General features: G+C 41.1%; 1 protein-coding gene across 1 annotated transcript; it reads left to right on the top strand.

Moving 5' to 3' along the window:
- Positions 1–4,777: 4,777 nt before the first annotated feature.
- Zkscan2 (zinc finger with KRAB and SCAN domains 2) lies at positions 4,778–22,760 on the top strand. Its single transcript, XM_051192900.1, has 7 exons — positions 4,778–5,450; positions 6,281–6,467; positions 8,182–8,252; positions 8,592–8,742; positions 12,810–13,499; positions 17,958–18,449; positions 21,502–22,760. Exons 1-7 carry the CDS (start codon positions 5,052–5,054, stop codon positions 22,422–22,424), a joined length of 2,913 nt encoding a protein of 970 aa, XP_051048857.1. The 5' UTR covers positions 4,778–5,051; the 3' UTR covers positions 22,425–22,760.
- Positions 22,761–24,384: the final 1,624 nt, after the last annotated feature.

The raw sequence follows: 24,384 nt of genomic DNA, 5'->3' as shown, positions 1-24,384 counted from the left end.
GAAGTAAAGAGCACTTATTTTTCTTTCATAGGACCCAGGTTCAGTTCCCAGGACCCACATGGTAGCTCACAACTCTCCATAATTCTAATTCCAGGGGATCTGACCACCTTAGGTATTAGGCACACTATGGTACACCTGTATACATTCAGACAAAACATTCATATACATAAAATTAAATAAATCTAAAAATTAAAAGAGGGAGCACATGAAATTGGGAGAGAAAAGGAGGGGTGATGTGGAATTGGAAGGGAGTAGTGTGGATTTGATCGAAACACATTACATACATGTATGAAATTCTCAAACAATGAAATAGTTTTTTAACTAAAGAAAAAACTGGGCATGGTGGCACATGCTTGCAATTCCAGCACTGGGAAGGCAGAAAAAGAAAGATAACTGGGGGGCAGGGCTGCTGTCCAACCAAGCTAGCCTTATTAGTAAGTTCTGGGCCCCCAAAACCAAGATGAACATCTTCTAAGGAAAACATCCAAGTTTGATCTCCAGACTCCATACACACAAACATATGCACACATACACATGGGAGAGGCACATCTGAGACAATTACACAGGCTGTTGCTCTGTAATTCATACATACCTTCATACATGCCTTCATACATACCTCAGCTACATTCATTCTAATAAAAGCTAATTCCAACTTTCTTCATTTTAGTATTAATCCTGTTAAAACTTTGTGTAAACAGCTTAAGACATATTATTTATCTGTCCTAATAGTGCCTAGTATGGTGCCTCATAAAAAAGCATATGCATTAAATTTTGTTAAATTTATATTTATGTGCTTGAGTGTTTTGCCTGAATGTATGCCTGTGTGCTGCATGCATGCCTGGTGTCCAAGAAGGTCAGAAGAAGTAATGGATCCCCTGGGACTGAAATTAAAGTTGGATATAAGATACTGGGTGGGGCCAGGCGTTGGTGGTGAATGCCTTTAGTTCCAGCACTTGGGAGGCAGAGGCAGGTGGATGTCTGTGAGTTCAAGGCTAGCCTGGTCTACAGAGCAAGTTCCAGGGCAGGCTCCAAAGCTACACAGAGAAACCCTGTCTCAGAGAGAGAGAGAGAGAGAGACTGGGTGGGTGCTGGGAATTGAACTTGAGTCTATTGGGGAAAAAAACCAGTGCTCTTAACCACAGAGCCATCACTCAAGCCCACATCAAAAAAAATTTTTTGAGAACTACATGAACATACCATTGAGAAATAGCTGGGGGCTGAGAGTATAACACGGTTGTAGAAAAGTTGACTGGCACACAAAATTTCATTCCCCTGGCAGTCTCTGCCTGTCTGTGTCTGTGTGGAGGGGGAAGCAGTTGAACATTACTTAGTATTGTATTGCACAACAGTCTAAGAACTAGATATTTTACATTATTCTGACAATTACTGTTATTAGTAGTAAGAAGGCAATTTTTAATTTGTAAAGTGGACAATTAATTACCTTTGGTTAAAACAAATAATATTTGAAAATACATTTCTGAAACAGACATGCAAATACACATGTATTTGTCTAAGTCTGGGTAGTTCTCTTATGAGGGCATAAAAGAAATGAAGACTAACCAATATTACTGGGACGCTTTCCAGCTTGGAATGTGGGGTTAGTTTTTATTTGGCACATGTATAGACAGCACTTCTTGCAACAATTTAATGCATATTTGATCATCACTTTTTACAGTAATTCCACATTAAATCATATTAACCAAACTAAGTTACAGTTCTTCAGACTGCTAGCCAAAGGGCTGCTGGGTCAGCACCATGGACAGGGGAGCAATTCCCAGAAACAGATAGGAAGGCTTGTAAAATGACAGCTGTGGGGAGAGGGTCTACCAAAGAAGCAGTTGGGTTAAATGCTCTTTTGGGGTTCTCAAAGAAGGAAGTCTCCAAACTACTCAAGGGACTGAAGTCTTAGGAAGATAACCACTCTCCAGTGTCTCCAACTTACACTTATTGACCTGCTTGTGGGTTCGTTCACTTCTCTGTTGACAAATGTGCTCTTCTGCAGCAAACTTGGCGACAATTGTTCTTTAAAAGCCTCCATTCAAAAGAATTGTTGATGCACCTAGAGTGGGCTTATGATGTTACTGAGGTTGTTTCAAATCAGAGCCCCTGACTTTCAGCAATACATTCTAAAGCTTGCACAGAATACACAGAATGCGCAGAATTTGCTTCAAAATACTCCTGGATAAGGAGACTGGGTGGAGGTATAGAGTAGACAGATTAGCCACGAGTTACTAACGGTTATAGCTGGAAGGCAAGAACATGAGCTAATTCTACTTTTGTATACCTTTGAAATTCCCCATTGAGACTTTGGTATGTACTTCTGAAAGACCACAAAGTGTATAATAATACCCACACCTAAGAGAGAAGAAAGGTGAGCCCAAATGTTTTCTGCTCAAGACAGACCTTTAAAGAAGACAGGCTGTAGCTTCCCAAGGGAGACTTTAAATTTTTGTCTTACTTAATTAAGCCTGGGCAAGAAAAGAGTAAGAGGTTTAGTCATCCAAGGATGATTGTTTTCTTCTGAAGCAAGACCTTAGGAAAGCAATGTCTTAGTCAAAAAACAAGTGAAAACTTTCCATGTACCTCCTTTGGCAGGCTCCTCCAAAAATGTAGAGACGTAGGAGAAGCACATTTCCAACCAGGCATGGTGATGTGTGCCTGTAACCCCAGCACTCAGTAAAGACAGAAAGACAAGTCAAGGACCACTGGACTACATAGTGAAACTATCTCAAAATAAAATATTTTACATCTCACTTCATATTTCATTAAGGTAGCATCCTAGTGGGGACAGTGGATGTGTTGTCCAGTAATTTGAAAATGTGCTTATCCAATGGCTAGCCAACTTCTTTTAATTAACATGGCCTGGCAAGTCTTGACCCATTTTACAGTCAAGCAGCAAAAGGTTACATCTAATGGCTACTCCTAAGAGGGCTACTCTTATTCAGTCGTTACCATTCCCTAATGTCCCACAACCAATTTGTAAGGGTGTCGTGTAGCCCAGGCTGTCTTCAAATAGCCATGGACTCTTGATCCTGCTGCCTCCACCGCCTCCCAAATTCTGGGATTACAAGCATGACCCACCACAACCAGCTCCCTCTTGTCTTACACTCTACTCCAATCACTTCAAGTTACAATCTCCCTAAGTCCAGCAGACCTTCAAGTTTGTGACTTTGAAATGCTCAGATACACACCTGGCTTAATACCAACAAATGGGCCACGAACATAAAAGACCCTATTGACATCTGAATCTGAACCTGGGTTTCCATGTGACTCCCATCACCTTTAGCACAGAGGTCTCAGTGCCTCATCCTCTTTATGGGATTGTTGTAAACCGAGACTTGCTCGATCAGTATTTACTCTGTCCTTTGGTTCTCGTCCCTAGTAATGCTTCTTCCAAGACATTTACCCAGACCTCTTATCTAGACCAAATCTCCAATATGTTCCTTTTCTTACACAAAACATTATCTGTGACTTGTTGATGCTTTCCACGCCCAGCAGATTGAAAACTCAAACATGGTAAGAGGATCCTGATTTGATTCATTCCTTCACCGTGTCTGGTAGGAAGCCAGTACTAAATATGTACTTATGGTGCTTTATACCTCTGGGATGCTAGAATTAGGCAAATTATGGCAACAACAACAAAAAAAAGTTTGAGAAGTAAGTCATTGCTCTGTTTCCTAACAAGGTACTGATTCCGAGAAGAGTTGCTTTGCCCACTAATGAATGCCAAGAGCCTAAAATACTGTCACAAAGTAGGCACTCCATGAATACAGGATGGGTATTCATGAACCGGCAGGGTCTGGGACATCTAGCGATGAAGTTTTGCAGCAGTAGAGAAATCTAGCCCTGGTACTACTAGGTCCCAGGTGCCCTATTGATCACGCTTGGCCACTCACACCTTCCCAGAGCCTTGCACAATTAAGAGATTTCCCCAAAAGGAAAATGAGACTTCTGACCAGACATCTGAACAGAGCCCGGACGCTCAGGCTTTCCTTACTCAGGAGAGCAGGCTCCAACTAAGGATCCTAGACAACAAACACTCCATGCATGGCCAAATCCTGCCTGTAATCCTTCCACCTAACAAAGGAGTGCCTCCCCCTCTCTCACACACACACACACACACACTACAGAAATGACTCCAGGGCTTGAGGAAGGATGCTCATTGTCGTTTACTGTTATACTTCACGGTCTCTGGAGAAATGGAGTCTGACTTCAATGTATCCCTCCGCCCCGAGAACATCCCTCGCACCCTCATTCCTAAAGTCTCTCGGCAGCAAGTCACGGTGCTGCGCGCTCTCGCGAGACTCCTCCACGCAACCTCCCCCCACCCTACTTGCCTGGGAGGAAGCCTCGCACACACACCCCCATCCCAGTGCCCCGGCAGTGAGCGGCGCATGCGTGGCCCCGCGGCTCCCAGCGCCCCCCGCGCTGCGCTCTCCGCTGGGCGAGCTGACGAGGCTGCGTGCCAGCTCTGCGCCCCGCGAGGCCTCGCCTCATCCTGCTGCTTCTTCTTCTCCCCCACCCCCACCCCTGGCCGAGGCCGAGGCCCTCATCAGCCTCGTGCGGAGGAGTCCGGAGTGCTGCGAGCGCTGCTGGGAGCCAGGAAGAGCTCTCCTGTACTCCTGCCCTGGCTGGACACCTGCAGCGGCCTGGACCCGGACCAAGATCCCGGGGCCGCGGGCTGCGCCTCCCCGAGCCTCGCGGACACACCCCCTCCCGGTCGGCGCCTCCGCCCATCCCGCCCTCCTCTCCAGTGTTCCGTGCTAGCCCAGTTCTCTTTCCCACCTTGCTCCCTAGAGCTCCTCATGGGAGGGGGCACATCTTGATCGGAGACGAGGGCGGGTTTGCAGACTTTTTGGGGTGGGTGCACATTGACCTTTTCAAGATCCTAATAAAAATTTGATTAATCAGCCTGGAGTTCCTTGTTCCAGCTGACATACTGTCTTTTATCTCCCTCCAGTCCCATATTTCCAAGGACATTTAAGTAGGGGGCCCTGGGAAGCTTCTCTGGGCCCTTATGTGGAACTAGACCTGTTGGCCCTGGTTGGATCATGGCTACAGTCCTGGACCCTCAGGTGGACGTGGAAGTTGAGGAGTGTCTCATAATGAAAGTGGAAAAGGACTCCGAGTGGGCATCGGAGCCCATTCTGGAACGATCAGACAGCACTGAATGTGAGTCCTTTCGTAAATGCTTCAGGCAGTTCTGTTATGCGGATGTGACGGGACCCCAAGAAGCTTTCAGTCAACTCTGGGAACTCTGCTGCCGGTGGTTGAAGCCAGAAACGCGTTCCAAGGAGCAGATCCTCGAGCAGCTGGTAATTGAACAGTTTCTCACCATTCTGCCTGAGAAGATTCAGGCTTGGGCACAGAAGCAGTGTCCAGAAAGTGGAGAGGAGGCTGTGGCCCTCGTGGTTCATTTGGAGAAAGAGACCAGAAGATTGAAAAAGCAGGTGAGAGAGAATTTTGAATGATGGGAATGGGAAAGGCAGGTAGGCGAGGCCACACTGCTGGGAGAAGAGCTCAGTATAAATAAATGGGGCTAAAAGAAAAATCCATAAGCTGAATCCCCCTAAAAGCAGATTTTATTTCATATTAAATGGAGGAGAGAATTTTGGTTGGTCTATTGTCTTGCGAATTAAATTAAAATTATAGCCTGTTTGTTCTAATCCTTGCTATGTTCCTACCAAAATTAGACAGACACTATTAAATAGTTAATCCCTCACAGGGTTTGTCTTTGGCGGGAGAGGGAGATGTCACGGGATACCCCAGAATCCTCTCTATTCCTTTACTATTCCAGTCATTGTCTTGTAAAGTACTTTTACTGCCATGGTCCTTGGCACTCCTCCAGCTTAACTGCCAGATCATCTTTTTTTTTTTTTTTTTTTTTTTTTTTTTGGTGTCCTTGCATGCTGGTGCAGTTTATTTTAACACCCTTTGTTAACCTCATGAGATCCTGCAGTGTTTGCCGGGTTTGTAGTTTCACCTTGCACAGTGTGTGTTCAGGAGTTGACTTTATAAGTTTTCAGTTAATTAGTGTCCTGCTTAGTTCTCTGTGCACCTGATAGATACAAGGTCTTTGTAGTAATGACCTCACCCCCGAAAAAAACAAATACAGATAAAGTGTGTTCTGTTCCCTTATTACCAAACTACTGTGAGCCGATTTCAATCCATAGAGACTTCTCAGTTCTTTTGTCCTTAAATGCCCTTGTGGGGGGCATTTCACTCTGATTAGCAGTTCTTTTCCTCCACTTCTCTTTACCACATTGACTGTATTTTGCAGGTCAGTAGTTCCTTACACTCAAAGAAGCAAGCCTCACCTGGAACTGTGTGGGAAGTAGCTGACTTTGAGCCAGAGCAACTGGAGACCCAGCACAAGGTTGTTTCTCAGGAAGAAGCTGGAAGCCTCCTCTCAGGATACCACGGACAACTGAACCAAAAACGAGAGCATAGGCCACTACCTAAGAATGGTAAGAAGGACTCAGAGTGCACCGGGATCAGAGACTGTAGGTTTACACTGGCTTGCTCAGTGTAGGTCCCTTTGATACCCATTTGAAAAAATAAATTGAATACTTGTAAAGAAAATTTTCATCTGCTTAGAGTCAGGAATATGAGCTACCAAAATAAAATAGTATCATGAAGATGGAAATTAGGAAACTTAGATTGTCCAGAACAGCTTTGAATCTTGGTCAGTTATTTTAATATCTCTGTTCAACATTCACCTTGTGTCTTTAGTCATGCAAAATGCATATTTGCTCTCCACTGACAACAAACAACTTGAAAAACTGTTGAGAAATGGAAACAAGGTATTTTTATTCCAAAACTTGACTCACAAGATAAGACATCCCAGAATAGTATATGGGAGGCATAAAAGGTGAGACTTCTCAAACAAGGGCAGCATCTAGCTGCCCTCTATATGAACACAAGTCAGATAGAAGGGATACAGCTGTCTGTCTCTTCCAGTCCAGTAACCTTTCCATCTCCTGAAGTGTGACTTCATCCCAAGCCAGTAGAGATGTGTGGAGGGATCTTGTCTAAAGACTTCATTTCTCTCTTGTCTGCCCCCACACTGTGATCTTAGGCTAGAAGAAGCAAGCAGACCTGAGTTCATAACACAGCTCTCCCCATATTTTATTTTTGTAGCTTTAGTCAGGTTATTTTTTATTTAGGGTTTCTATTACTGTGATGAAACACTATGATGACCAGAAGCAACTCAGGGAGGACAGGGTTTATTTCACTTACACTTAAACATCAAAGGAAGTCAGAACAGGAATTCAAACAGGATTGGGTACCTGGAGGCAGGAGCTGATGCAGAGGCCATGGAAGTGGGCTGCTTACTGGCTTGCTCATCATGGCTTGCTAGGCCTGCTTTTTGATACCATCTATGCCCACCTGCTCAGAAGTAACACTATCCACACTGAGATGGACCCTCCAGATCAGTCATTAATCAAGAAAATACTCCACAGGCTTGTCCACAGGCCAGTCTGGCAGGGGCAAGGAGCAGGGGGCGCGTTTTCTCAGTACAGGTTTCTTCTTCCTAGCTTATGTCAAGTTTAGATAGAAACTAGCCAGCACACGTGACTTCTCCTAGTAATGTCAGAAGTGACTATAGTGAGATATTCACCTTGTCTGCACCTGTGGCATAGACCACGCCCATTGGGGGTGGAGACATGGCCAGACATGACCTGGGGGAACTGAGGCTGAGGAGGGGGCTCGGAGAGCTCTCTTGCTTGCAGCACGGGGACAGAAGAACATACGGAGGCATCCTTGGGACCGGGAATCTGCTGGTGTTCATCTGTCTATGTTGTGAGTTATTTCTCCCTGAATAAACATCTATTCAGCCTACTTGTTTCTCCTGATAAGTCTTCAAATGCCACAGTCTCACACTGAAGCATCTTCTAGAGCCAATACGCTGTGCCCTTCAGTGGAACTCGTTCTCTCCAGTTCCCAGCCCCAGCCCTCTCTCATGCATGTTACCTGCTTGTTCCTGAAGCATCTGAATGGGGAGCCCAGCATTAGAATAAGGTAGATTTGGGTATTGCTCTAAACTCATTGAAAAAAAAATCATCTATTCCTTTCTGTAGATTTTAATATGTTCTCATTTCTTAAAGGGAGAGGCAGCATGAATTAAAGGACCAAAGTTCAGAATACTATATATCATAATTCTTTCTTTTCTTTTTCTAGCTCATTCTTCTCTCTGGGTTCCTGTCCCTAGTGATGAGTGGAACTCTGTAGATCAGGAAGTAACAACCCAGGTAATTTATTTCCGGTTAATTGTAATTGTTCTCCCTGGCCTTCCTTCTAGGGAATTCAGACACAGTTATTCCCCATGTTTTTACTTGTTTATACTTCTTCCAAAGAAGTTTTTCCCTCAATTTCTTTCCCAGAAGAAGTTATACTTGGTGTTCTCAGTAGTGGAACTCCTTGCTGGATTAGTTGTCTTACCTTATCTCATCCTGATTCTTTACTATATCTCCCACTTAACTTAACACATGATACATTTGTGTTTCCTTAACTCAGCTCTTCTTTAGGACCCTTCTCTGCTTCACCCATGGCTCTTCACCCTTTGAAGACCTTTGCAGTTGTCTTGGTAGTCACTGGTGTTAGTGTCGTTACAGGAACCAGTGAAGGATGTCCACACAGTGAGAAGCTTTTCCTACAAAAAGAGTGTGCATTCGATTCCTGCTCACAGAGATCTCTACCACGAAATCAGGGAGGAAAGTGCAGAGAGCATGGTTTCCCTGGGTAAGCATTCTTTCCTTAACAAATAAAAGACTGGGAGATTTCTTATATTTTAATTCCTACTGGTGATAAATAGTTCTAAGTATTAGTGATTAAAGCAGTGGTTCTCAACCTATAGGTCAAAACTCTTTGGCAACTTCTATCTCCAGACAGTATATACATTACGATTCATAACAATAGGAAAATTATAGCATTAAAAATAATTTTATGATTGGGAGTCACCACAACATGAGGAACTGTATTAAAGGGTCAAAGTATTAGAAATATTGAGAAACACTGGCTTAAAGTATTTCCATGGATTGTATAGTGTAGTTATTTATCTGTTCCTTTTCCTTACTTATGTACTCTTTCCAGAAAAAAATTATAATAGTAATAAGAGCATTGAATAGGAGTTATATATGGATACCATATTTATAGTGTAGGAAATACAAACTTACATCCACCAGCCTAGAGATCTGTGGAGGTACCAGGTCTTCTGCAGTTTATTTGTATTTAACAATAATGACCTCGACACCTAACACAGAACTCCTAACAGGTGGATGAATGCCTGTTAAGTATTTGTTGAATGGATAGAAATCTTAAATATTGAATAAAAACTAATTTAATTTCAGTAAGCTTGGTAGCATACTATAATTTATTTAAGTAGACAAGTGCATAGACATGACCACTATTGTGTCACTTTCCAGGCAAGTTTTCACAGGGCTGTCTCTGTCTGCTGTAACAGGAGAGATAAGTAATATTCATTCATGTATGCATTTTAATTCAGAAGTCAGAGATCTGGCTGCTTCTGCCTTCAAGTGCTGGATTTTAGGGACTATGTCCTTTCACCTGGTTTTTTTTTTTTTTTTTTTTTTAATGTTTAGAGAAGTTCTTTCACTGACATGTAACTCACCCAGTAGGCTAGGCTGGCTTGCCAATGAGCCCTAGGGATCCACTTGTCTCTACCCACTCCCAGGACCAGGATTATAAGAGTGTACCACTACATCTACTTCTCTCTCTCTCTCTCTCTCTCTTTCTCTCTCAGTGAGGATTGAACTCAGGTTCTTATGGAAACATTTTACCAACTGAGAAACCCCTCCAGTTTGTCCACCTTTTTTTTTTTTTTTTTTTTTTTTTTTTTAGGGGATTAAGTATACCATTGTCAGGTACGCTGACTGGCCAGTGAGCTCTTGGGATCTGTCTGTCTCTCCCTCCCCTTAAAATGTGGACTTTAAGGGCCAAATTTGTGTCTTCATGCTTACAAGTAGTTTACTGATGGAACTGTCTTCTCAGTCCTGGCTATATTACTCTGAAGTAAGTTCCAGGCCAACCAGGGCTGCACATCGAGACCCTGCCTCAAAAAAAGAAAAGACGAGAACAGTGCTTAAAGAATGCTACCTGAGGTTAGCCTCTGCCCTCTACATATGTATGTACACAAGTGCACCTATACACACATACGTATACAAGGTTGGACTGTGCCTGAGGAACAACACCTGGAGTGATGCTCAGACATACACACATATATACACACAAGTTGTTGTTACAAATGATATTAATATATAACCAACGGATACTCATTATAAATACGATAATCCTGACTATCGGGTGAGTAACTACTAGCCATATATACATTTAAATTTTCAGTTTGGGGCTAGAGAGGTGGCTTATTGATTAAAGGCACTGGCTGCTCTTCCAGATGTGTTTGTTTCCCAGCACCCACATGGTAGCTCACAACCATATGTAACTCCAGTTCTGGCCTCTGAAGACACTACACACACGGCACATATACATACATCCAGGTGAGAATGTGCACACACACATAAAATTATCTTCATCCATTCTTCAGTTGAGGGGCATTTAGGTTGCTTCCAAGTTTTGGCTATTATGAATAATGCTGCTGTGAATATACTTGAACATATGTCTTTGTTGCATGGATGTGGATCTTTGGGGTATATGCCTAAGAGTGGAAATACTGGATCTTGAGGTAGACTGATTCCCATTTTCCTGAGGAACTGCCATACTTATTTCCAAAGTGGCTGTATGAGTTTGCACTTTCACCAGCATTGGAGTAGTGTACCCCTTTCTCCACATTCTCTCCAGCATAAACTGTCATTGGTATTTTTGACTTTAGCCATTCTGACGGGATTAAGATGGTATCTCAGAGTTGTTTTGATTTGCATTTCCCTGATGGCTAAGGATGTTGAGCACTTTCTTAAGTGTCTTTCAGCCATTTTAGATTCCTCTATTGAAAATTCTCTATTCAGTTCTGTACCCCACTTTTTAATTGAATTATTTGGTGTTTTGATAACTAGCTTCTTGAGTTCTTTGTATATTTTGGAAATCTGCCTTCTGTCAGATATGGGGTTGGTGAAGACCTTTTCCCATTCTGTGAACTGCCGTTTTGTCTTGTTGACTGTGTCCTTTGCCTTACAGGAGCTTCTCAGTTCCAGGAGGTCCCATTTATTAATTGTTGATCTCAGTGTCTGTACTACTGGTGTTATGTTCAGGAAGTGGTCTCCTGTACCAATTCATTCAAGGGTACCTCCCACTTTTTCTTCTAAGAGGTTCAATATGGCTGGATTTATGTTGAGGTCTTTGATCCATTTGGATTTAAGTTTTGTGCAAGGTGATAGATATGGATCTATCTGTAGTCGTCTACACACCAGCATCCAGTTATGCCAACACCATTTGTTGAAGATGCTTTCTTTTTCCCATTGTATAAATTCCATTGTATAAATATTTTTGTCAAAAATATTGTTGATGCTAACCATTCTAACATATGTGAAATAATAACCCATTATGATTTTGATTGACTTTTCCTTGTTAACAATGTTGAGTGCCTTTTCATGAATGTGTTGGTCATTTGCACATCAGATTCTTTGCCTGTGTTTTATCAGATGTTTTTCTGCGAATTGTACGATTCCTTGTACATTTTAGATTTTAACCTTTTATAATATGTATAGTTGTATTTCCCCTGTACTGCAGGCTATTTCTTTATTTTGTTGATTATTTTCCTTGCTGTGTTGGAACTTTTATTACCTCTGCTTTCATTGTATAGAAAAAAAAAATCCAAGACTGGATCAATTACCTTTTCCCCCTTTGCTTTCTTCTAGAATTTATGGTTTCAGGCCCTATGTTTAGGTCTCATATATCTATACATGGGGGTGTATATAAAGGCCAGTGGCCAATGACTGATGTCTTCCTCCACCATATTCTTGGGGTCATGTTCTCTCATTTGCCTGCTGCTGTGCTCCCTGACATGATGGTCATAGACTCTAATGCTCTGGGTTGGTGTCCGTAGCACTGGAACAGTAGCTGAGAACTTATATCCTAGAGATCCTTCTGCTAGGATTACAAGCACATGTCACAAAGCTTGCCTTCCTTATGGATGTTGGGGCTCAAACTCAGGTCCTTATGCTTATATAGTAAACACTCTACCAACTTAACATCCTCCCCAGCCCCATGTGTAGGAATTTAATATATTCCAGATTAATCCTTGGACTTAAAAGACTGTCTATTATAGTTTACTTTCTCTGTTTTATGGCAATACCAGACTGATTAATAGAGCTTAATAAAAATTCTTTACTTCTCTAGTAGCCCTAGATGTTTGTGTGCATATGTATATGTGAATTCATGTACATTGAGACAAGAAAGGGTGTTGGGAACATATATAAATAAAGGAAACAAATACTAAGCTAGCTATGGTGGCTCAGGACTATATCCTAGTCCTTGGGAGACTAAGGCAGAAGGATTGTTATGAATTTGAAGCCATCAGTAATTCCTGGCTAGCCTTGTCTACAATGTGATATAATATCACCCAAAAGAAAGAGTCAAAACTAATGAACTATGTCTTACCTTGAGGACATTCCTAAAAGAATTGGCTAGATGGAAGCAGTATATACATAAGAATAAGATATCATGTATAAGTTTCTGTGCCAAAGAAGTCACATAAATAACTACAGTGTGCATGGTTATGGCTGGGGGAGGCTGTGGTGTAAATAAGTAGTCCAGGAGAGCATGTTTGAACAGGAGACTGGGGTGTGTGGTAATGACATCTGTACCTACTGTGAAATATGATTCTTTTACTGTAGGAGGCACTGTGTCTACATCTAACAAGATAGCCCAGTTGGAACAAAGAAAAGAGCCATGGACTGTAGGTCTACATTCCTCAAATAAGAGGAATAGTGTCCCGAGAAGCAACTGCATCAAAGAGAAATCAGTGAGTGCTGTTCAGATCCCAGCAAGGAATTCAGGGAAAGTGTGGCGAGAGCAGCAACAGTGGGGTTTAGAAGATGAAAAAATTGCAGGTGTGCACTGGAGCTATGAGGAAACCAAGACTTTTCTTGCAATTCTCAAGGAATCTCGCTTTTATGAAACACTCCAGGCTTGTCCCCGAAATAGCCAGGTATATGGTGCTGTGGCTGAATGGTTGCGAGAATGTGGCTTCCTCCGAACACCAGAGCAGTGCCGGACCAAGTTCAAAAGTCTTCAGAAAAGTTATAGAAAAGTGAGAAATGGCCACATGCTAGAACCCTGTGCCTTCTTTGAGGACATGGATGCCTTGTTAAACCCTACAGCCCATACTTCATCTACTGATAAGCCAAAGGCTGTGATCTCTCTCCCCAGACTAAAGAGACTTGGTATTAGTGCTAAAGAACAGGTCAGTTTGGTGGAAGAGGAGGATGAAGGTGCTGAAGACTCGGATGGTGATGAAATGGGCATTGAGTTTATACGCAAGTCTGAAGTGCATACTGCCCCTGTTTTGTTTCAAAACCTAAGTGGTAAGAATTGTGATATTTTTTTTTTCTTGGTGTGAAGATAGAAGTGTGTTCCTGTAATCCTGGAAAGAGTTATCACACTCCATGCTGCTCCCACTGTGATGTTACCCCACAACTAAAAGGGCACCTGGGTGTTTGTTGCTGTCCCCAGCACAACCTGATTAACAGATTTGAGGAGCCTGCAGGCTCTTATTCAAGCTAGAACTAAGCATGGTTCTTAAATATTTGGTGGTCACAGCAGAGAGATGACTCAGTGGATAAGAGCACAGGCTGCTCTTGCAGAGGATCCATGTTCAGTTCCCAGCATCCACATGGCAAACAGCTCATAACCATCTAGTTCCAGTGAGTCAACACCCTTTTCTGGAGTCAACACCCTTTTCTGGACTCTAGGCACACAGATGTAACCATTGTAGAGGTAGGTAGGTAGGTAGGTAGGTAGATAGATAGATAGATAGATAGATAGATAGATAGATAGATAGATAGATAGATAATATTTATTATAGTCCTTCCTATGAAAGACCGGTAAATGGAGCTAAAGAGTTCTAAATGTCTAATATTATTTGAAGATTAGTATAATTAGTTAGATTGTAATAAATGAAGGGTACCTTATTAGTCCATACAGTATAACACTAACAGTGCAAAGGAGTTGAGAAAAGGAAATATAAACTTTTTTTGCCCAATTTAAAAGGCAAGAAAGGGTAATAAACAGAACACAAAACAGTGTAAGAGCTGAAACAATAGTGAGAGCCAGGCCTGGTGGCACATAGCTGTAATCCCAGAACTTGGGAAACAGGAACATCAAGAGTTTGAGGCCAGCCTGTACCATATAGCCAAACCCCTTTTCTAAATTAATGAATACAGAAGCAAGCTGTTTTGGTTACTTTTCTGTTACTCTGAAAAGATACCATGACCAAGACAACTTACAGAAGAGTTGGTTGGGACTCACAGTTCCAGACGGTTAGAGTCCATGACCATCATGACAGGGAGCATGGCGGCAGGCAAGTAGTCATGGTGTTGGAGACATAGCTGAGATCTTAAGTCTTTATCAGCAAGCATAAGGCAGAGAGAGAGCCCTCCTGTTAAATGGGATAGGTATGGGCTTCTACAATCTCAAAACTTTCCCCAATGGCATGCCTTCTCCAACAATGCCATACTTCCTAACCCTTGCCAAACAGTTCCACTAGCCAAGAACCACACATTCAAATATATGAGCCTATGGGGACCATTCTCATTCAAACCACCATATCCCATTCCCAATCCCTCTCCCAATAGGTTTGTTGCCATATAATAAAATACATTTAGGCCAACTTCAAAAGTCCCTATAATCTTTCAGTCTCAAGAGTGTTTAAAAGTCTAGAGTCTCTTCTGAGAGTCAAGGCAGTCTCTTAATTGTAACCACCTGTAAAATAAAAAAAAGCACATTGCATACTTCCAACAAAGAATACCACAGAATACATATTACCATTCATATAAGGAGGAATAGAGGCATAGTGAGGAAATACTGGATCAAAGCAAGAACAAACCCAGCAGGGCAAACTCCCAGTCTTGAAGTTCTATGTCCAATATCAAAAACCTTTGATGGTTTTTCCTTTCCAGTTTTGCTAACTATAACACACTTCTCTCTTTTGAGCTGTTTTCACTCCCTGTATGCACCTCTCCCTGCATACACCCCATGGCTTTGGTACCTCCAACATCCTGGGGTCTCCAACACAATCCAGGCTTCACATTCACAGCTTCACGCAGTGACTTTTCTGAACCTCCATACAAGGACCCCCAGTCACATACGTGTTCCTAATGACTTTCCTTAACTGGGGAGGGAGATTCCACAGACCCTTTACTACACTATCCTTCATGACTCTAAAACTAGAATCATGGCTAAAGTTGTCAAGTAAGTACTTCAGGCTTGGGTTGGAGTCTGGCCCTCTCCTTAAATTACATTTGCATAAGGTTTGATTTGTTGCTTTCATTTGTTTTAGGAGCAGAAAATTCCTTGACATTTCCCTTTTAAAAGCTGGAAATGTAACTAAATGTGGTATTGTCCTGAGGACACTGCTCTTTATTCCATTTCACATCATACCTGCCTTTAAAGTTCTCATCTCTTTGAACATAAGACTTGGCTCCAGAATTAAATTTCCTGTTGTTCTTCTCTCCTCAAATTGTACAATTTGTATTTCTTTTTTGCCCCATTTGTTCTTTTTCCATCATAGCCCACATAAGAGTCATCACTAATAATCACATAATACATTAAGTATTAGGATATCCTAAAGTCTCCTCTGACAGTGAATAGTTCAAAACTCTTCAGTTAGCCTTATGCAGATTCTGAGGACAAGGGCAAAAAGCAGCCACATTCTTTGCCAAAATATCCTAACAATGGTTTCTAACCCAATGGTGTCTAGCTAATAATTGTTGCCCTCTGAAACCTCTTTAGCCAAGCCTCCACAGTATACATAGCTCTCACACTACTGCCTTCCATGTTCCTACTAGGATGGCCCATTAAACCCCACTTACAGCAGCATTCAACCACTTCCCTAGACCAAAGTCTTCCACATTTCTTCAAAAAGACAGCATGGTCAGACCTATTCCATCATAGTACCCTGTTCCTGATACTAACTTCTAGCTTAATTCTTCCAGCTGTGATCCAGGCATTCACTGTAGAAGCCTGTGGGAGCCATTCTCATTCTGGTAGAAGTAAATCTAAAATATCACTAATTACAAATTTACTAAACCAAGATTAACACATTAAAATAAAAAAACTACACACTCCTCAAAATAAATGCACCCTACATAGAAGACAGGCATTAAAATAAAAGGAGCCTAGGCCTTATGCTGTAAACCTGTAATCCTAGCACTCAGGACCTGACAGAGGATTGTAAGTTTGAGAGCAGCTTGAGCTACACAACAAGATCTTGTCTGAAAAAAAAAAATAAGAGATATACCATGCAAATCTGTTGAATATTTAAAGACCAAGGCACACAAAATTAAATAGCCAATTAATAACTATTTTACAGTAGCATATCCTGTAACAATACTGGGCTTTGATTTTTTTTACTATGGAATATATGACTAAGAACTCACTGCGTTATTCTGATGTTCAGCAGGACATAACAGGTGATAGTACTCTAAAAAGGCAAAAATGCATCCCTGTTATTACTACTGTCTTTCCTTGTCCATTGTGGTAAAGATGATAAATCCATCAATAGAATGGAAAAATAAATCAGGTGTATTCATGAGGGCATTGCCTAAAATAAGCAGATCTGCTGACAAATGGGAATATTGTCATGCATACACAGGTATTTACCAATCTGAAAATCAGAAAACATGAGGCTAAGGCTCTTCAGTATGGTCTCAAGTGTAGGAGTCCAATGATGGGACTCGAAGTACCCAGTAAAATAGAGGCTAGATAATACTTTTTCCAAAACAAAAACATGTTTAACAAACTACTGAGAAAAGTTGTATTCTGCTCTCTGGCATACAGATTATACTCTCTCTCAGGTTAGAAGACTGGATGAGTTATCAGACTCAGAACTACTTGGATATAGCTCTGATTCTCAAGAAACACTAGTAAAAGAAGTAATAGATTTCAGGCTATTCTTTGGAGGTTGTAATCCATTGATCTGTCCTACTTGAAAGTGACACTTCTAGGTGGCTAAGTCCTTCAGTTAGTCTCCATAGCAATGGCAGTGTGGGAGACTACACTTTATCTTCCAAGTAAACTCTGGTTCTTTTGGAATTTTGCCTATACATTTGAAAATTGATATCTGTGCAACTTGAGTCTTTGTATCCAGAAACACAGCATCTCGCTTTTTCTAGTTATTTTAATGTCTTTGAATAAAGAATTACAGATTTTTTTAATAGGCTTTGCTGATTTTTACAAAGCTTGTTTCTGGATATTCCATATTTCCTGTTGCTGTCATGAATAGAACTTTATAATTTTCTTTGTCCTCGAGAAGTTCATAAATGTATACGATGAAATCTGATCATATCCTATCCACACTCCATTTCCTTCCAACTTGCCCCAAGTCCCCATCCCAGCTTCATGTGTTTCTTATCTATCTATCTATCTATCTATCTATCTATCTATCTATCTATCTATCATGTTGCTCATTTGTGCATGGATGTGGGGCTATTCCCTGAATCAAGGGTAACATGCCAGTGGGAACACTCTCATAAAAGAATAATTCTTCCTCTAGAAGCTGTGAAGTGCTGCACATGCACACACACACACACACACACACACACACACACACACACCAATGCTAGAATTTTGTCTAGCTTTATAGATCTTCTGCAAGTAGCCATACCTTCTATGAATTCGTAAGTACACTAATCTATCATGTCTGAAAGATGGTGTTTTACAGTATTTCTTCCTGAATAGGACTTTTATACGATTACATTTTATAGAGTGTATAATAGAGAAGCTCCAGGCTCCTTATATAATTAAGCTTTATCCTTGAATGGCAGGTGTGCATTGGGGCTATGAAGAAACCAAGACCTTTCTTGATATCCTTCGTGAGACTCGGTTTTATGAAGCACTTCAAGCCTGTCATCGCAAAAGCAAATTGTATGGAGTCGTGGCTGAACAACTTCGAGAGTGTGGCTTTCTCCGGACACCAGAGCAATGCCGAACCAAGTTCAAAAGCCTTCAGAAGAGTTACCGAAAAGTGAAGAATGGCCATGTACTGGAGTCGTGTGCATTTTACAAGGAGATGGATGCTCTCATTAACTGCCGTACATCTGCCCATTCTACCAACACCTCAGAAGAAATTCCATCACTCTCTAGGCAAGAAAGAGGACATATTGTGGTTGAACCCCAAGAGCCTACAATTTGGGAACCTGAGGAGACCTCACAGGAAGCAGTGTTAGAAGATTCTGGTACTGAGAGAATGAGTGATGAGGAAATTATAGAAGAGCCAGAATTCCAAGAACCCACAGGCTCACCCCAAAGTCCAACTGGTAAGGGTCGGTAGGGCTTTTGGTCGAAGGGAGAAGATGTGACTTCTTGAAAAATCAGTACTTGTGTCATATAGCTCATGCATGTTTATTCACTCAGAAGATATTCAAATGACATTTGCTGTTAGAGGACCAGGGAACTAGAACTGAATACAATGGGTTCTGTTCTTGTAGTACTTCCTTACAAGGAGGAGCTAAACTGCTCACATTCTGTCGGCTCAAACTTTGGGACTTTAGCCTTGACTTGGTGGGCAGACAGTGTTTTGTTTCAGAAAATACTATAGAGAAGAATATGAGATTCTACCTAAAAAAAAAAAAAAACTTGAAGGAGGAGAAAAGTCAGTGAGCTCAGATCAGAAGCATCTCACTGTTGTGTGATGTCATGAGGAAAAGGATAGGCAGAGACAAGATGAGAGGCTTTGTCCTAGCTCAGCAGCCTGCTTCTCTTGCCCACTGGCTGTCTTCACAGGCATGTAACTGCCAGCTCAAGCGTTAAATGTAACTAAGACCCGCCCCCACAGGTGTCCTTTAAAGATCATTTTAACGTCTCCTCACTGGGCATTTACAGCCAGGCAGATGGCATAGCTTCTGCCTGTCCCTGCATTCATTGCCATAGATAGCCATTATTGCAGTTCTGTCTTTCTCTATTTCTTGCCTAGATTGTAAAAGTCTCAAACCCAAATTTTCTCAACCAAACTTTTTAAGGGGGTGGAGGGTCCTGAGAGAGAGAGAAAGGTCCTTACTATAGCCCAGGCTGGTCTGGAATTATCCTCTTGCCTCCACCTCTTGAGTTCTGGGATTACAGGCATGTGCCACCCTGCCCAGCTTCTCACCCATGTTTTGATTAAGCTATCTTTAACCTGGGTTCATCATATCATTCAAGGCACATGTACTAGTATTTTCTTTCTCTATGCTTACTTGAAACAAAACTACTTGCTGTGTTCTACAAGTTCCTTAAGCTCTCTCATATCTAAACCATGATTCATGATCCCTCCTCCCCAACCACTCACACCTTGAACACATTTGGCTCTACACCTCTCTGTATACAAATTCTTTCAACTCCCACACTTTGTCTTATAGTACCAATCACTTTTATGTCCTAAGCCAACCTCCCTCCTGGAGGATGGGAGCACTGTCTTTCTGTAGCCACAGGATATGTCAGAATGTGAGGCATTTCACACTGATTTCTTGAAGCCAGTGTATCTGGTTTGCCTGAATTAGTTGTACAGGCTCTTTAAAAGAACTTCATATATATGATGTCTGGTAATATTTATATGAGAAATTATAAAGAATAAGTCCAGCTGGGTGGTGGTGATGCACACCTTTAATCCCAGCATTCAGGAGGCAGAGGCAGGAAGATCTCTTGAGTTCAAGGCCAGCCTGGTCTACAGAGCAAGTTCCAGGACAGCCAGGGCTACACAGAGAAACCCTGTTTCTAAAAAAAGAAAAATGCAAAAGAGTAAGTCCAATATAATTTCTTTCTTTAAATGTTATATATTCATTTCTCTGTGTGGGGATATTTTGCCTGTGCATATGTCTGATTACCATGTACATGCCTGATGCCCACTGAGGCCAGAAGAGGGAGTCAGTTACCTGGAAGTAGAGTTACAGATAGTTGTGAGCTATAAACCCTAGTCCTCTGGAAAAGCAACACAAGTCTTTAACTGCTGAGTCATGTCTCAAGTCCCAACTTCCTTTTTTAATAACTGTAAAGAGTCCCTATAAATATTATTTTAGGTAACCTCCAGAATCTAACCAAATTATCAGTTACTGTCTGAGTCAACTAATAGGCTATGACTTCCTCTAAATCCCAGAACAATTTTGAATCGAATAATAAAACCTCAAAAGGAGTACTAATTGAAAATAATATTACTGTCCCTTTTTATATAAATTAATGACTGACTGTTGGCTGCCCTTCTCTTCCCCACCCATGCCATAGCTAACAGTTTCATTTGAATATGTGGAAGGGGAGTCATGTTGACATCTACAAGTAGGAACATGATGGTATAGTACATACTTAATCGCAAGGGTTTGAAAATCAAACCTAGCCCAAGATATTTAGCCTGTGAAATATTTATGGATGACAATAATATGTCTTTTAGAATTTGCATCAGAGTAGTCTGGGTAGAGATCAGGAGTATGTGAAACTGGATTAGCCATAAATACATCATTGTTAAAGGTAAGTAAAATAGTTCATGGTAGTTCTTTATACATATTACACTGTTCATTCTTCTGTATGCATGAATTTCCCATAATTAAAAATTAAAACAAAGCCGGACAAAATCCCAGCACTCAGGAGAAAGAAGCAGGTGGATCTCTGTGAGTTCAAGACCAGCCTACTCTACAAGATCTAGTTCCTGGACAGCCTCCAAAGCCACAGAGAAACCCTGTATTGAAAAAAATTAATAACAAAAACACAATTAAGTGACTGGGATGTTGCTAGAACCAAACTATGCCATTCCAAGCTTCTGGCTGTTTGCTATGTCATGCTTTCCATAAAACTCCACAGAGAAGCTGAATCCAAGATGTTCCTTCTAGTAAATGGGGTATAATGAAAATCTAGCTTTGGAAGCAGTAAAAATTAGTATTTGTATTATTGTAGTCCAGGAAGAAACCAGAAAAACAAGCTACAAGACCATATGATGAAAATAGTACTCTAGGCTAGAACCTGAAAAATTTAGAAGTATCTTGAATTTGGAGTTGTCCTTTAGAGTATACACTCAAATGAGGTATAGTGTAATATTTTAGTATAGATGTGAAAGAATAAAAGCAGAACTTCAAGGAGGTAAACCAAGTTGTTGCTAAATTTACAAGGATATAGATGGAGAATGATAGCTTGGACAGAAATTCAGTTTTAAAAACTTGTGAGGACCAACATGGTAGCAAATGTCACTGGCCTTTTTATAGAACTGAAAGAGGGTAAAGCATGGTGAATAAGTCAAGACACAGTGTGTCCTGATAAACATTAGAGGATCATATAACGATTCTCAGCATGATTAATTATTTTTGTTAATATCAAAGTTTTGTGAAATTTTACTGTCTTTTCCTTTTCCAGATTTTGAAATTGGAAATAGTATTAAAGAGGACCCAACACAGGTAATATTTAAGGACAAAGAGCCCCATGGGGCATTAATAGAAAAGTCTAAAAGCTTTGTTTCACAGAATACCAACCCCAGTAAGTATTATAAAAGGGAATGCATCTCAGGAAGACAATGGGAAAACCTTCAAGGAATTAGACAGGGAAAACTGATATCTCAACCTAGAGATATGGGGAAGGCTACAGTGCATCACAGGCCTTTCATGGGGAGGAGACCATACAGACTTCTCAAATATGGAGAAAACTTTGGAAGGAGTGCCCGTCTTATGTGCAGGATGGCCCACCAGAAAGAGAACCCTTACAAGTGTGGTGTCTGTGGGAAGTGCTTTGGTAGAAGCAGGAGCCTAATCAGACACCAAAGAATCCACACAGGGGAAAAGCCTTTCAAATGTTTTGATTGTGGGAAAAGCTTTAATGACTCCTCAAATTTTGGAGCCCACCAGAGAATCCACACTGGAGAGAAGCCGTACAGATGCGGAGAGTGTGGGAAATGCTTCAGTCAGAGCTCAAGCCTTATCATCCATCAGAGAACCCATACTGGTGAGAAGCCCTATCAATGTGGAGAGTGTGGGAAAAGCTTCACCAACAGTTCTCACTTCAGTGCCCACCGCAGAGTCCATACTGGAGAGAATCCCTACAAATGTGGGGACTGTGAGAAGAGCTTCAATAACTGCGCAAGACTTCGAGAACACCGGCGAATCCACACTGGAGAGAAACCCTATACATGTGCCCAATGTGGCAAACATTTCAGTAAGAGCTCTTTCCTCACCAAACATCGAGAAGTCCACATGAGAGAAAAGCTACTACCATACTCTTCCCCTGGGTACTTACCAGAAAATCTCCTAAGGGGGAAGAGTGATGAGTTCAGGAAGGCCTTTTGACAATGAGCTTCTTTTTCCACATGCCCCATTAGCCATCTTATCCTGCCCCCACTCTTGGAAGCAATCTTTTCTTAGCTATAAATTGCAGTTCCCAAGGCAGGCCTGAGAATATAAATAAGCTAGATTTTTTTCATCTGTTCTCACCTCATGTTCTAACATGCTCAGTCTGCCTCTTATGAGTCTTGACTATTCCAGTAAAGTGAGATAATAAGTTTTTTGAGTTCAGAATAAAATTCCTATTAGAATGTTGAGACCAATGCTATTGTCCAGCAACTATCAATACTCTCACAAATGAGTAAAAGTTCTTTTCAAATATATATGGTAGCAACTTGACAATGGATTTTTTTATATCTGGGTAGAACTTAGAGATTTGTTCAGAACTATATCAGATCTATCTTTGTTTTGAGGGTATAAAATGAGAGTGAAAGTTTTATAGCTTTCTTCAGAAGTCTTTATCAAAGAGTTGATCCTAATTCCCTGTGTTGCTACTGAAGTCATGTTGCTAATACCTTATCCTTTACCAAGAGAAGCACTTATTCACCCTTCATATCCCTTTATGTTTCTAAAGACTTAACTCCAGTAGCTGCTGCTTCTCCAGGAACAAGTAATCCTTTTAGTGTTCATCAGAAGTCTATACTTACCTCTTAAATGTTCTAGGTGCTCTAGTTTATTTTTTCTAGACTACCTTGGCCCACTCAGATGGGAGAGGATGCATATTAGTGCTGTCTTATTAAGAGAAAATGAGATTTCAAAATCTAGTTCTACCCCATCACTTCTCTGACTCTTAACCTAAAACAAGACCTACTTATATGTTGGCATATTTCAAACTGCCTAGCACTGTATGTCAATGTAATTGTATTTCTAAAAGTTTAAGATTGTAAGGAAGAAGGATATAAGACCTGAAATATTTACTGGAATCTTTAGGCCTGCTTTAGATCAAAGAGCTACCTCAGTCCAGACTACATTTCCAGGGTTACTGTTACACATACTAGCCTCTGGTTCTGAAGCTTCTAGTTCCTGTTAGTAGGATCATAAACCTGACTATAGAGCCCCAAATAATTACACAACTCTTTGGTTCACTCAGTGAAAGAACTATTTATAAACTTCCACCAAATTTTCCCCATTTCCCTGTTCATCTTAGGTGGGGGGTGTCTTTGATAATCCCCTGGTATTAATCAGGTAAATATTGTCAGAAACTTTCTGGTGGGTAAATAGTTAGCTCATACAGAATTACAGATGAAATTCAGGAATTTGATCTTCCCAAACCAGTTTCTTGCAGATGAGGCCTGTGCATTCATACCTTTAATACATAGGTAACCCAATGTAGCTTTGCTTTGGGGAGGAAGAATTCCCAAGTATAGTGAAAGGAAAACCATAGTCAGGGCTCTTACTAGGTTGTTAACCTGTCTGGTGCTCTCTTGTTTGGAAACAACTAGAGATAATATTTTTATGTGAGTAAAATCTTTTGAGACCTGTTCAACAAAGTATTAAAGAGGATAGACACTAGAAAGAAAAGTGCTCTATGGTGCCAACATAGGGTGTAACCTGCTGGAAGGCAGGTGACTCAGGTAAATGCTGATAACTATTTGTGATGTGTTTTGTTGGAAATGTTATAATTGTTGACACCTGTGTATTGTCTGAATTAGAGACTTCTAATGGTACATTCAGCTTCACTTTGGTACTGTGCCTAGACCAGTAAGATTGTGTGGTGCCAGTGGGTGTGTGCTTATAATTATGTAGATGTTCTGAAATTCCAGCTCTAGGAAAGATGCACATTAGTATGAATTGCCACTTTGTAACATGTACACAGGATTGATACTTACATGGAAGCATGATTCAGAACATAGATGGCTTGTTCACCAATACTTATGTACTGTTATATAGAAGACCATGCTCTAACCAGAGAAAGGGACACAAAAATTATGGGAGCCATGGTGGCTGTACTCTAGCAAGGAAGTGT

The sequence above is a fragment of the Phodopus roborovskii genome, unplaced genomic scaffold, assembly GCF_943737965.1.
Source record: "Phodopus roborovskii unplaced genomic scaffold, PHOROB, whole genome shotgun sequence".
In the NCBI taxonomy this organism is placed as follows: domain Eukaryota; kingdom Metazoa; phylum Chordata; class Mammalia; order Rodentia; family Cricetidae; genus Phodopus; species Phodopus roborovskii.
The sequence above is the reverse complement of the archived record's forward strand: the minus strand, read 5'-3'. Positions and strand labels throughout refer to the sequence as shown.